Below are 15,232 nucleotides of genomic sequence, written 5' to 3' on the forward strand. Positions count from 1 at the left end.
TTGCGGGTGTGATTCCATTACACTTATTATGTTCCACCATGGTAGAACAGCCAAATACCAACGTATGATGGTTACAGATACATTCTAAAGTGAACCAATAATTATTGATGGCATCTTTTTGATGACAGTATTTACATAGTCTATAAATCACAGATAGCAATTACAGATGAGTCATTAAACAGTTGTTTGGGTTTTCTTCCTTTACCTTTCAGTGTTCTGTATTTCAACTGAGAAGACATCATTCAAATAAAGGTCCAAACAAACAGAATTCCACTGCCGTCAGTCATTCTGTTTGCCAATTAAAGTTACCATTTGGGGGAACTGGACTGGTTTTTGATTTATGTTTCTTTTGGCTTTTTTTCTTTTGATACAACCAATATTCAAAATTTCATTACTCGATAGTCCAGAGAAATCTCATAGTCCATAGTCAGAACTTACATCCAGTGGAATTTTCCTCAGTCTTCCTGTCAGGAGCGGGTGAAAGTTACTATACAACAGCCTGCTCTCATCTATCCACTTGTTTTCTCTTGTGCTGAACAAAAACTGCAAACCAATCCAAATATCTCTCGGCATTTGAGGAAGCAAGGATGTTATAAAATCTGTTGGGCAAAATAGTAAATGTACATACTGTAGTTCAGACAACAGCAGCAAACACTAGAAAAACACTTTGCATTAATAAGGAAATGCAACTCTGTTTTAATTAGCTTCATTTTCCTAGACCTTTAATATTTTCAAATGCTCAGCATCCTTTCAGTGTTCTTTTATCTGAATGGAGCAGACTATTGCTATTTGTCCTCCAGATCTTCAGATGAGGAGCAAATAATGTATTTAACTTGGCTTTGCATCCAGTACTTCCTATCCATGCAAAAAAAATTCAGAAACTGCTTTTCCACAAGTCTGTAAGATCTTATGTTGCCTTTCTGTGAAAGAATTTCCTCCTGCCCTCTCAAAACTGATGGAGAAAATAATATCTCCCATCTAGAAAGATGGAGATGTACCCTGTAAAGCAGAACCATTTCTTGGATTCTAGCAGAGTGTGCCCACCCCACCATCAAAAGTAAGTAGGATTGGACAAAAGAGGCCAGGATTAGATGGAAAAAAATTCAGCCAAGAAAACCTGAAAACTCAGACTCCACTTACTGAACATTTTGGAATGATATGATGGCCTTCGGTGAACCCCCAGGCACCAAAGGCATTTGCTGAGCTTGTCTAGATTAAGAAGACAAATTGAAGCTATGTAATTAGCTACTGCTGACATGTCTTACCTCCTGGCCAAATGCCAGGTTGGCCTTGGCCTATTTTCTGAACTAGACAAACCCATGCAAGATTTACATGTCAGAACTAGCTACCTCCTAAGGCCACTGAAGAAGCCCACAGAAACAGGCACGTATCTTTAAGTCAGCGCCTCCATTTCACGTATGTGGATTTTGCAATTGAGGGGTTGTTGACGAGACACAACAACAAATATGTGGCCTTTGGAGTACAAAGACTACAGTGCAAGTTACGTTTTTAACTTGCAAACAAAACATGGAGAGTTTTTCATCCTTTATTCTTACTTTTTAAAATAGGTTAAGTTAAAACGCTTGCTGACCACATCGCCATCTTAGGTATCTAGCAAACAATGGACAATGCATTTTTAATCTTGTCTTGGATTTTTTGAATCCTGGTGCACCTTAAAAGAAGCAAGAGATTTTAGGCTCTAGCTCTTAAGCAGAGCTATACTGAGTTTGGAAGAGAAGCTGCATATCACAAGTGCCCCCCAGCTCACCATACCTTGCTCAGCTTGACTTGAGATGCATGGAAGAGAGCCTCCAAAAGTTACACACTTTTCATTAGCTGCATTAAATGTTAAATACTCAGATTTCATCTTTAGGAAGCACTGCAAAAGAAACATAATACATTTTTCTTTGTGCTATTGCTTCCTAAGAAGTAACTGATAAGAAAACCAACCTTAAAATCTCACTTCATGTCCTGTAATAAAACATAGTTACTTTTTGTCAGAAACAGGAGGGACATTAGCTGCACGTCCTCCTGGTTATATTGACAGAATAACTAAATATAAAAATGACCAGTAGCGTCACTGAATAGTCCCTCATCGAGGATCAGAATTCCATAATTTTTAATTGTCTACGTCATGATGATCACGTACTGTTTGAAGAAAGAGAACTTATACATGTGTTAACATGAAAGTCAGTAGGGTTGGACCAAGTGTCTTTTATTGCAATGTACTATCTTTTGGAAAAACAACTTGGGAACTCTGAAGCTATACTCTGCAACAATGTGATATAAAGTGGAAAACCTTGGCACAGTGTAATGCGCCAGTTTTGATGCGCACTCCTTTTTATGTACACAGAACAACAACAAACCACAAAGGAGGAATCACAATCTCACCAAAATTTCAAATGACTTGCCTTGTAAAATAGAATTGAAATGTACTACAGTACGGCTTCTGACTTCTGGTTCGTTCCTTATTAAAAAGCTTCTTCTAATTCCTAATCAGGTGAAATCCCTAAAGAGGCTTGCAAAGCAGACTGTCTGGCAGCTTGCTGGCTGCATATGATTATTCATCAAGAGAATCAAGATATTTCAGCCACAAAAATCTTATCCTCTTCTTTTCTAATCCTTTGCTTTCTTAAAAGCAGGGTGCAAGATTAGACAATAAAACCAAAGTTCTTGGACCTCACCATGTGGTGGGGGGAATATGAAAATCCTGAAATTACTGCTTTGAAAATAAGAAGCAGCAGTTCTGCATACGCAATGGAGAACTGGAGGGGATGATTTCAAATCACTGTGCGTGGTTTCCAAAAGCAATCCCACAGTTCATTCCTAAACACACTTCATTTTTTCTTTCAGTAGGGCACTCCAGCTTACTGATCTACTAAAGACAGGTTCTGATGATTGAACTGTATTATTTCTGTACCTTGTTCCGAAATCGAAGCCAACCCTTAGGGCAGCCTCCTGTGACTGGGCGGTAGCTGGGATCGTGTTTCTCCAGCAAGGAGGCATTATTCTTCTCACAAATGAAGGGCAGCTTCATGTTACAGTTAACCGGGTAGTCTGCAAAAAAAAAAAAAAAAAAAAAAAAAAAAAAGTAAGTTTTGAGAAACAGTTATGATAATTTCTACCGTGCTGAAACTTCTATACATACTTTGACATGAGAAAGACCATAGCAAAGTCCTTTTCAGTACAACCACACTGAAGTACAAAGCAGTATAAAGCTTGAAAAGTAACAGCAGAGCAAAAGACAAATGTAAATGCTTTATATAAGAGACAATAACGTATTCTTCTTACAGACCCAGTTTCTGATCTCTTACTTTGAGTTGCAACACATCACATAAGTGGAGGTAACTTCAACAGAAAAAAGCTGAATTTAAAAAAAGATTTTGAATGAGAACTAATTGCATTTTCTAGCATAGAAGATGTGTGCTCTAAAACCTATTAAAGCAATAAATAAATAAATAAATAAAGCCAACAAACAACTTTTCTGAGAGTCTACCCTGTAGCATTGCTTTCCATTATTCCAAAATTAACTAGACTGGCCTCCTAGTCAATAAGATTTTTTGGTTAGCAGGGATGAAAACAGGTCAACAGTATATAACAGAAAAATATGCTTTGAAGTGGAAATGATAATAGATGGGGTAACTCATTCAGTCTTCAGAGGTCGCAGATTCTTCCCCAGTATGAAGCACTGCTGATAGCAAACAGCTTCAAGTATCATCCATGAGGTAGGCATTTCCACTGCTTTGTTTACCTCTTTCAGCAGGACTCCACTACACGATGAAATTTACATCTCCGGCTGCACATGCAGTTGCAGGTATTCAGTCAAGCTACTCTTAACACTCAATTTTCAGAACTCAGAATGCATTGAGAATACACAAAAATGAAAAAGCCACAAAAAAAAAAAAAAAAAAAAAAGGTTTCACCTAATTAATTAATTTAGGCTACAAAAGGAGTTAACAATCAATCATCGTTACCAACCAAAAACAACTGTTATCTGAATTCACATTTCCCTCTGGTCATCAAAAAAATATTATCATGGCTTCTCCCAAGAACAACAAATAAATGATTCAGAATTGAATCAGTTTGTGGCCAAGAAGATATTTGCTCCTAATTCTGTATCAGAGTTCCAGCAAAACAGTAATTGCTTCATAACAACGACTATGAGGGCAGAAGAATAAAGCCAACCATACCTCTATACCAGCTCTTCCTAGAAACGTACCAGCAGTCCCTCAGGGATCGATCATGGAAGCGTGGAAATAACTGTAAACTGGATACAAACATTTCAGAGTCAATCTCCAATCCATTGTGATCTTCAAATGGAAACTCTGATAGCAACAGAGCCAGTGCTTACAAAAACGTGGGCTGAGAACTGTTTCTAGGAGACCCCCTACAACACTGGAAAGGACATGGGAAGAAACCAGACCAGGAACAAATATTTGGTAGCTTCAGCAGTTACTTTATAGTACCAACGCCCAAATAAAAGAGATGTGCAGAACAAGAGTAGATTATTCACTGCATGCTGCAATTGCTTGCATGCTATCAAGACAAGATAGGATAGTGGACAAGAGCCTTTCTAAAGTATTTCTGAAGCTGTGTGTTGCCACAGTACTTTGGAAAGCTAAGATTTCGCTCACAAGAAGCCCATAATACTTTACACAAGCCTTGCACAATGCAGACTTTGCTGTGAGGCATCCCATCTCTACAGGACTATAAGCTTAAGTTCTCCACAACATTTCCTAACTGAGTCTGGGTCAAGCTTAAAATAAGGCAGTATTCTACATACGGTGAGTGATAGCTGTAGCCATAATCGATAAACTTCAGCCACCACTTCTGTTCACTGTTTGATAACTGTGGAGGAAAAAAAAAAAGGTAATTTTACAGATTACAGAAACAGATCTCCAGACTCCCATCATCAATAAACCAACAACAAAATCCACTTCGATCTAAAACATTTGTTCATTTTAAAATGTATTCAATGTATAATTCTTCAACATTAGAGAACAATATATTTAGGTAAGAATGTGCCAAACTATCAGACATAGGCACCTCCTATTTAAAAAAAAAGCAAAGGAACAAAGCAAAGACAGTGCTGCAAGGTTTCTCATGAGTACATGCTGGAAGCATTCCTCCTGCAAAATTCATGGCAGCAATGCTACCAAACAACCATGACATGGCTGTAAGCAGCCCAAAGCAGATGTGGTTTCACAGGACCTTACACAGAATAATTCTGTGCTTCCAAGAGACGGTCTACCAATAAATAGATCATGAGTAGGGTAGAGATTTAGAAGGTCAAATTTTCAACCTCTCCTGCCTTATAATCTCTACTTCTGGGTCGAGCTGTCAGGAGAAATTTCACCAACAGAGCTTAGAAACTGCTGATTTCAGAAAGTGCTGCTTCCTCACAAGCCTGAAGACAGGCACTCACAGAGGTGCTGAAACATGAAATGCTTCTGTAAAATTCCTTAGAAGAATGCACTTACGTGCAATGAAGACCACAAACCCCTTTCCATAAAGGCTATCAAGACCATCATGGCATTTTTAATTAAATCCTCTCCTCAGGTAAGAAATTATGTGTTATCCCGTGAGTAAAATTAATAGCTGGGGCAACTGTTAGTCAAGTATTTGCAGAAAATGTGGTGCATACAGATGAAGAGAGATTTTCTCTTCATTCGGAGATTTTTCTTTCCAGTTGTTGAGGCTACTCTTAAATTTCACAATTCTTTTACAATATTGACATTGTATTCTTTCAACTCATGTTTTTCTTTTAAATACAATTAAAAGCAATGAAGGCCAATAGAATAAGAAAGGAAATTATGGACTAACATTATTTTAATATTGAAAAAGTTGGCAACAAAACTTCCCTGTAGTGAAAAGTATCTGCTAGATAGATTAAACTTCCTTACCTTTTCTATCTGAGATAGTATTGTCCTGAGTTTTGGGTAAGACTCCACAGAGGCCAATTCACTATCATTTTTCTGACAGTAGGAAATAGCTTCTTGAAAGCTCAGGTTTTTATCTGGTACAAACCACAGCTCTGCTCCATCAACAACAAGCGGGACTCCATGAATTCCAATTTCATCTATACAGAAGTATTGCATAAGAAATCAGCTCTGAGAAACTCATTCTTTTTCTTCATATATTAAACTGAAGTTTGACACCAGGAAAAGTCAACATTCATTCTCACACTTAATTGCTATCAGTCATGACATGTGCTGTTATCCAAAAGGTGTTATGGTAGTGATATGCAAAACTAGTGAGATATATATCAGCAGTAACTACACACACAAAGAAGGGTATCTAAAAGTCCATTTACCTGGTATATACCACTCAGGTGTCTTTGGAGTGCTACCTGTTCAGAGAAAAAAGGGAACAGTCACTTCCAGTTCACCTTCTAGTGAGACCATTCTCATACAGAACAGGAGTGATGTGTTACACTTGTGCTTCTCAGCATGCACAATGAAGGAGAAAAAAAGGAGGATGAAGTCTTGCTTAGGTTTAATAGTCTAAAATATGATGATTAAAAACAAATGGAATCTTTCCATACCTCAGTCTTAAATATGTTTGCGGGCTTTTTTTTGTGCTCCCAAGAAAGATAATCAAAGTAATATTTTACCTAACTATGTTCCCCTTAGGACAGGAATGTTTCATGCCCTAAAACGCCTTTTAATGATCTAAAGCACAAAAGCCTCCTGGATTATAGCACTTCTCATACTGCATGAAAAGTGCGGATCTGTGCAGAGATTCCATGCCATTCCTCTGCACTCCCACTCCTCTATCCCACTACAATGAGGAGCAACTTCAACAGCTTTATCAGAATTAAAGATAAGAGGTTCATTCACCTGAGGAAGAAGCAAATAGTATACCCAGGATGTCTGTGGTCTTTTATTTACAAGTATCACCTGGCTTCTGTCATCTCACCGACTGAGAATTCCCTTTATGCTTCGTGGGACAAGAAGGAATATGGGATAATACATCTGATACATCATGATAACACATACTTCTCCTCACGTCCATTTTCTGATATGTCTTTGAGCATCCTAAGTACAGTTTATGGCACAGGCAAGGCATCTCATGTACTGACCTCTAACGGTTCACAGAGGAAATACAATAAAACACTGAAAAGTTTCTGCTACAGGGTAAAAACGATCTCTCAGTAGCAGATAGCTTTTTGTTTTTCTAGTATGGAAACACAGAGAATACCAAGAATGATGCCTTTCTGAAGCTTATCACCCTAGTTCCTGCTTGTAATTATCTGCTGCCTATTTTATACCTTCCAACTTGATAACAGGCAGTATTTCAGACGTGCTGACCTGCTCTCAGCTAGTTAGACCTAAACTACTTAAGGTTCAATTTCAAATTCCACCAACTTTAATTCACAAAAACTGTTAACACAAAGGAACTGCAAAGCTGTAAACAAACTCTTTCATACAAAACACATGCAAATGCAGTTTACCTTTAGTTATCTGGCAGACCCATTCAAGTTTAGCCTCACAATCAAAAGGCTTGAAATAAAACTCCAGGTCTCTGCCTTCATGGAAATAAAATCTCCAAAATGATCTCCGTGAAAACTGAAAGGTCTGTATAACATAGGAGCAGGGAACAGAATTAGCACAGTATGGTCCTTGGAAATGTGAAATGAAATTGTGTTACAAAAGTACCTTGGCAAAGTCATCATGTCCCTTCCACACAACTTACTTTATAAAACTGACCATATACGACTCTTTAATCGTAACTCTTGATGCTAGCCAAGCTTGCCAAGCAATTGGATAAAGCGTTTAAGGTTAGCCTATGTACAGAAGCTTTTTCTTGCAGCATTGTTCCTTCATTTTTTATTTTTATTTTTTTGTAGCACAGGGGTCCTGTCTCTGCTTATTATTGAATTCTCTGTTGCAACTCCATGCCCTGAAAAAAAACAACTCATTTCTCCTCAGAAGCAGAACCCATCTGAAATAGCATAGAAACAATCTTTTAAGATAAGATTATTTCTTACAGTCAAGCTTAAAATCTGACTTCAGTCTTGCTGATCTCTCCAGTAAGGAGAATTTTGTTTCATTTAGTGAAAAGAGCACATGACTAAGCCTAGCGGGTAAAGGAGCAAGGTTACTGTATTCACAATACCACCTTTAAAGTGCTCTCCTTGTCTCACGCTTACATCAGCCTAACATTGAAGAGGGCAGCTTCTCAGCTTAGTGTCACAAACATGGGAAAAAAATGAGGGGAAATCGCTGAGAACAAAACCAGAAGTATACAACTATTGTTTCCTGCGATAAGTTGGAAAAGCAGAATTGGTTCTAAGAGACTGAAATAAGCCATGAAGAACATCTTGAATGAAGAACTGAAACAAAAAGTACAGTCTATTTCACAAGTAAGCAAGGAAATACAGCAAACGAGCATACATACTCCATCTGGCTACAGCATCCCACTACACTATTTCAATCACATTTTTTTACTGGTAGTTAAGAAAAAAACTAATCAAGATAGTAAAAGTTACTTTACAGTTGGTTTTGCTTCTGCTGCTTAAGATTCCATGTTACTTTCCTAAGTGTTATGTGTAATATTGGACAGATATTTAGTATGGCATTTCGAAACAGAAAATAGTGCTAAAATATTTTGTAGTTCAGAAGAAGTCTTATGACAGGTCAGCATTAGCAAAGCACTGAGTTCATTAAAACTGCTTGAGTAAGGGAAATGCAACAGTAGGTATAGATTAACAAAGGGAACATCAGCAGCCTTTTACTATACAAAGAAAACTTCTTCAGCAGTCAACTTAAATTCATCATACAGCTAGTAGGAATACTTCTTCCAAGTACTTTTACGTATAAACATGCTGCTGTTATTATAAACCTTGAAACTAACCTTTAAAGCAACACAATCCCTTGTGTCATACTCATCTTCCAGATAATCATGTGGCAAGACAAGACCAGTAACCTGCAAGTGGGACAGGATGAAAGAATGATTACTTCATGACTATTTTTGCTATGGTAGCCTCTTTAAACTTGCAATCTCATGAGGTTTTGCACTATTATAATGCACACTAATAGACAATAATTGCACCAGAGGGTTAAAAAGTACCTGTTACCATAGAAGGAAAAAATAAATTTAAAAAACTCACATTTTCAGGCAAATAAAATCAATTCCAGTTAAGAAGGTATTTTTTGGAGAAGTCTGTTCTATCAAGAAGATAAACTGATCAACTCTTCCCTCTGCTGTTACATTAAAACACCTTCTTCCCTCCACCAGCTTTTAGATATTTACTACTATATTTCCATTAAAATATTTTAATGTGATAGAGACAGATAACAGGTTAAGTTTATTAAAGATATCCTTTTAATTGGAAAAAGATATGGTTGTAATTGGAAAATTGCCTGGATAATAGCACTTAAGTGCACCATCCCCTGAATTATTCATCTGTTGAAAGATATGCCATAATTTTACTGAAGCATTTATAAATCTATTTTTCAATCTAGTCCAACAAATCAGGACATGACATTTCCTGGTTAAAAGTTAACTTACGGGTTTATCATCACTCCATTGCCAGGTTCCCAAAGAATCTGGACTCCTCTTATTCATTCCAATCCATACCCATCTGTCATTGCTGTAAATAAACAAATGTTTAAGCCAACTACATGTATCAACATGTCTAATAGAAAGACTAAGGAATTGCATTACTTTGTATCAAGCAAATACTTAGTATCAAGCAAATACTTAGTATCAAGCAAATACTTAGTATCAAGAGCCAGAAGTTTACCACTGTACACTGCAGCAGGTAAAGCAGAAAATGGCCTAGAGGATAGGTGCTCTTTGCATTTGCATTTAAGAGGATGTGTAGGCTAGTTTTCCCTGTGGTCAAGGCAGGACAAGTAGATCAGGTAATTCCTTCATTCAGTAAATCACCACTTCAACAATTGTCACTTGAAATGGAGGTCTCTTTTCCATACTTTTCTCTGAGACTATCACAGGGGGTTATTTGGCTTGCTTCTCCTCATCCACCTCCAGGTGACCTCTCCCCGTCACCTGCTCAAACACACTCTTCCTCAAACGACATGGAAACTTCTACTCACACAGAACAATAGACCTCTTTTCTCCCTTAGGTTTGTCAGTGACACAAACAAACTGAGCACGGGTACATATCTGAACTTTGCAACTTCATAAAAGGGGCACAGTCAATAAAACTGCAAGTTCAGTTCTGTGCTGCAGCCTATACTTTTTGAAATACCATTTTTGTTCTAGATACTGAAGTTTAAGGCAATTCACTCCAATCTGCTAGTCTGCCCAAGAAAAGTAATAGCTGGTAACTGCTGAAAGCAGCAGAGAAGAAAACGGCAACTCTTAACTGAAATTACATCCAGTGTGAAACCCAACTACAGTGAAGTATCAGAAAAGACACACTCGTTAATGTGTTCTGACAGAGATAATGAAGCAGCAGTGCCACAGTAGAGGGTTTCTGTAAACATTTATCCGGACTACTGTTACATGAACTGATGTTGTACCAAGTACAGAGAAGGATATTTGAAGCAATGCAGAATATTTAAGATATTAGCTTATTAAAAAGAATTAAAGTCTTTCTTTTCTAGCTTTTAAAAATAAAGGAAAGGGATATAATTACTGTTACCAACAAATTAGGACACTGAGCCCCCAAGAGGAATAACTTTATGATGAAAAAGTACACAGTGACTGAAGGAATCACAGCTCAGAAACAAATCTGGACTCAGAATGGGAAAGAGATTTCTGGCCAGCAGAGGTGAGAGTTTGGAGAAGGCTTCTAAAAAAAATACAGCGGTGACAAACTATCAGATTGATTTTAAGATAGAACTTGGCAAGCTTGTGAATGTAAGTCTAGTATGTAGAGGAATGGACCTAAACCCAGCTTAAGAGCACAAGAAATGTTAAGAAATCCCAGGGCAACACAACGAAACTCTTTGTTAAGACTGTGCCACTGCCTTCCCACATGTATCACCATGAAGATGCTAAACTGTGCCTGAAACACCTGACAGAGCAACACCAAAAAACAAAGAAAAGCCTGCGAGATGTTGCAGATGTGTTCCCAAGACCTGAACACTGAAGTGTGAAAAAATAAAAATAAAAATAAAAATAAAAATAAAAATAAAAATAAAAATAAAAATAAAAATAAAAATAAAAATAAAAATAAAAATAAAAATAAAAATAAAAATAAAAATAAAAATAAAAATAAAATTTCAAGAGTGGCTTCATGAAAACAGGTCTTAAAGCTTGCACTTGGGACTCAGACCTATAAGAAACAACAGCACAGCCTGGAGTACACAGGTGAGACATGTGAAATCCAGGAGGGGCTATGGTGCTTTACTTGGTAGGACTCGTGCTAGGAAGAAAAGCATCAACCACCAACAAATCAATTTTTCTGTTTTTTTCCTGCCTCTCAACTCCAGTGTTACATTCTAACATCAGTGTGATGGTGTGATCACGCTAATGTGATCTTACCATACTGAACAGTCTTAAGACTTTTAATATCACCAAAAAGTCCTCAGTGACATCAGCCTAAACTCCCTGCATCACTCCAGATGGAAACTGAGCCATCCACCAGCTGTCAAGCAGCTAAGTGGCCTCTGGCAATTTGCCTTTAGGACTTATTTTGCTGTGATTGTTCTTTCCAACTATGAACCAGACACTGCTTAACGCTCCCCTTCCTAGTCCTCACCAACAGGCCGAGTGCAATTCAAGTAGCTGATCATCACAGGGGAACATCTGCTAAAAAGGAAGTCCCAGACACTTGTTTCACAAGTATCTGCTGTAATAAACCGAGGAACCAGAGCAACTTTCCAGTCTTTCAACTTGCTCAGGCTTCTATGTTACAAAGCAAACAAAAATTACAAAAAAGCATGCCAGGTCAAGAATTTCTCCAGCCTATCCCCTAATTCACAACTATTAGTCTGTTTTAACAAGGTTTTCCAGCTGATTGGGCACTTGCAGGTTAACATACATTTTGGAATTCTTTAGAAATGAATGTAATTCAGTAATTGTTCCACTGCTCTTGACAACACTTCTAAGCTTACGTAAAGACTTCTGATAACCCCCTGAAATTATACTGTCACGTCATCATGGAAAAGAATGCCATTAAGCATGTAAGACAAGTATGAATTAGCCTCTACTACAACTCGGCTAGCAGCAAGGGACCTGCTTGTACTTCACTTATCTGTGTTCTCACTGCAAAACATTTCAAACCCATCCTGCAGACTGCTATCAAAATGGATTTATGTCTGCCAGAGCATCCTTTCAGCTACATTCCTGGAACGACCTCTAAAATCTAGGTTATCCTGAGCTTTAACCTAGAAAATAGGTGCAGTGTGTGCTTTATATCGGACTTCACACTGGTTAGCAATGAAAGACCCTAAATCTCCAGTAATCCCTGCAGAATACCACTGGCTTATCTCTCCTACAGAACTAGAACTTCATAAAAGCCAACCTCGTGCAGGAGTCGATAAATATTGTTTGAATTAGTGCGATTGCTATGTGAAACAGTATCTTTCCTGCTGTCCTATTCTAACTGCTGAAACAAAATAACACAAGATGAAGAGCCTAAGTGAATTGCCATGCTCTTCATAACTCTGGATAAAAGATAAAGTGTAACAAACACACATACACCTGGGCCAACTCACGACTTTCAAGGAAGGACTGGTGCTTCTGACAGCAATATGCAAGAAGCCACTTGATCCTTCTTCCTCCCTCTCTAGCAGGCTGCTTCCACTGACTGAACCTCCATCCAGCTCATTACCTACTCTGACAGGTAAAGGGAGGACAGTTGGACTAGATGATCTTGTAGGTCCTTTCCAACCTTGTGATTTTATGATTCTATGTCAGAAGAAGAACAACTTCACCTCAGTCACACTGCTGTTTTGGCAGTCATGCTAAGGAAGAAGATCAGTCTTTTCTTGCAAACTCCCATGACAAAAGGGCTTTCTAGATTCTGTCATTACAGAAGCAGAGCTGTGCATACAAAAGGCAACAGGTTTTGCTTTAGTAAGGTGTCCTCACAGTAATAGTATTTCTAACCATCCCAAGCTATTACTCTCCTCATGTCCTGCACCACTGCCAGCTATAAGCTACAAAACGCCCAGAAAAACAATCCTAGTAGAATGAAAGTAAGATAACAGGATCTGTTCTGCCTGTATTGTGTCCCTTGAAGTAAAAAGAGGTTATCTCATATTTCTTTCAGACAGGAAGGCTGGCAGGCAAAATTTATTTTCCTTTGCAATGGCAATCGCCTGACTTGGCTGAAGCTGTCCTAGTTCTTGTTTGCCTCTAAGGTGGAATCTGAGTAAAGAACAAAATGGACTAGGCAGGCTGCCCTTTTCCTGGTGAACCAAACTGTCTCTTGCTAACATTTGAAAACAAACACTTCTCAATGACTCACTGGAGAACTGTGCAAGTAGGAAAAAAACGAAACCAAAAAAGCCAAGGTGTGGCTCCTTCCCTGAGCTGAAATAACCACACTGAGTGAATACCTCAGGTCAGAGTTTGAATTGAGTAAACACAGGACAAACCCTGTTGGCTGATCACTCCTAACATTACCCTACAATGATTTCTTCCAGGTACCTAAACATACTGCTCTTGGTGAAATAATTCTGTTGTTTTTCCTCTCTTTTTTCAAACGAGCTTATTTTCAGACAAGCTACCCATTGCTTCTCATGTCTGAAATACTTCTTTTAATCTCCACCTCTGGGTAACTTAAAAGTGTAAGCAACTTATAAGCAACTCATGACATTGTCTAAAAAAAAAAAACACTTAAAATGTCTTATACAACAGCAAATTTGTTACATTTCTCCTCAGAAAGCTATGCAGTGTTTCAGAAGAGGTTAATCCAGACAAAAGTATTGCATTTGGGGTTGCATTTGACAGGTATAAATCTGACTGCAAGCCAGTTTATACTCTGGGCTCAAAATATCATCCCATATTTATATACTGAGTTCAGTGTATGATCCCTTTAGAACATCAGAATTCTAGCAGAATAAAATACTGGAGTACTGGGACCGCCTTTCTTTCAGGCTGTTGCTTTGATACATGGGACTATTAGCATCATGAGTCAGGTGATTTTCTGGAATGACAAAAGCCTCCACCATTAAGCTTCTAACAACAACAAAAAAAAAGGCCATTAACTAAACAATAACCCTCCTGAGATGGTCTGTGAGCAGCAAAGTACTTCCAAATGTTTGCTCTAAGTAAGAAAAGAAGTTAATTCCCTAATCATATCCCATAGTAGATCAGGTATAACATTACAACATTTGTCAATGGTTTAAGATGCATCGCTAAGAATAATTTGTACACTTCTATTCCAGGGACTTCAGTCACTTTAGTAAAGGAGTCACAGTGGCTTTAAACAAGCAAAGCCGTCTATTTATAGAGCATATGAGTTTGGTTTTGTCTTTTAGCACAAACAGTGAGTAATTTTCATGACTTATGCACTTCTAAAAAAAGTTCACTGTTTTTTTCAAGAAGGCATCTCTCCAGTCATCAAGTTTTAAAGTTTAATCACAGCATTGTATGTTGGCAGCTTCTAAAATAATTATGATTTTGTTTGTTGATGAAATCAATTTAGATCACATAACTGGCAGCACACGAGTTTAAGCTGGCAAAAGTTCTGAAAAAGCAGGCTGCCAATCAAAAAAACATATTACACAATGATCTGACATCACACCAGTGCCTAATAAAGCTTTGCAGTGACAGTTCCTTTGATTAAATAAAAAGCCTAAGATTCATAAATTATGTAGCATTTAATTTGTTGATAGCAGAAAACTCAGCACACCCATCTCTCGCACATACAGCGTTAGTGCAGTTATGCCAAGCGGGATCTGTGCCAACCAGATTGCTGGACACTACATTATTCACGTTTTCAAAAGATAGCACTCAACTTAGTCGGGAAGCATTTCATGAATAAAGATGAGACCTATCTGGAAAGCTCAAATAACTCATTCCTGAAGAAAGTATCAATTAAGAACAGATGCAACTAATTCAGAACGGAGAAGGAAACACTTAAAACAACACAGATTTAGAAGAAGATGCTCCAAGTACATCTCTCCTTTTTTGTGTTCCCCTGAGTGCTGTGAAACATTTGCCCAAGCTGTACTCCCTTGACATTTTCCAGGAAGGCAGTGACACGACCAGCAGTTCAAATGCCACATCTAGCTGCTTTTACTGTGGGAAACACAGTCAACGTACACCATCTCATACTTGCCATTTGGGGTCAGCAGCAGCTTTACAA

The 15,232-nt window shown here is 38.0% G+C and overlaps 1 protein-coding gene across 1 annotated transcript in view; it reads right to left on the minus strand.

Moving 5' to 3' along the window:
• Positions 1 to 15,232, minus strand: part of LY75 (lymphocyte antigen 75) — a 40,755-nt gene that overhangs the window by 14,612 nt on the left and 10,911 nt on the right. Inside the window, exons 14-23 of the mRNA XM_072342419.1 lie at positions 9,514 to 9,595; positions 8,857 to 8,928; positions 7,454 to 7,577; positions 6,314 to 6,349; positions 5,904 to 6,079; positions 4,784 to 4,848; positions 4,191 to 4,267; positions 2,921 to 3,057; positions 1,774 to 1,879; positions 439 to 599 (exon numbers count right to left, since the gene is read on the minus strand). Coding sequence (XP_072198520.1) covers positions 439 to 599; positions 1,774 to 1,879; positions 2,921 to 3,057; positions 4,191 to 4,267; positions 4,784 to 4,848; positions 5,904 to 6,079; positions 6,314 to 6,349; positions 7,454 to 7,577; positions 8,857 to 8,928; positions 9,514 to 9,595 — 1,036 coding nt within the window. The remainder of the gene's footprint in view (positions 1 to 438; positions 600 to 1,773; positions 1,880 to 2,920; positions 3,058 to 4,190; positions 4,268 to 4,783; positions 4,849 to 5,903; positions 6,080 to 6,313; positions 6,350 to 7,453; positions 7,578 to 8,856; positions 8,929 to 9,513; positions 9,596 to 15,232) is intronic.

This window comes from Excalfactoria chinensis, chromosome 7 (assembly GCF_039878825.1).
Source record: "Excalfactoria chinensis isolate bCotChi1 chromosome 7, bCotChi1.hap2, whole genome shotgun sequence".
NCBI classification, from domain to species: Eukaryota; Metazoa; Chordata; class Aves; order Galliformes; family Phasianidae; genus Excalfactoria; species Excalfactoria chinensis.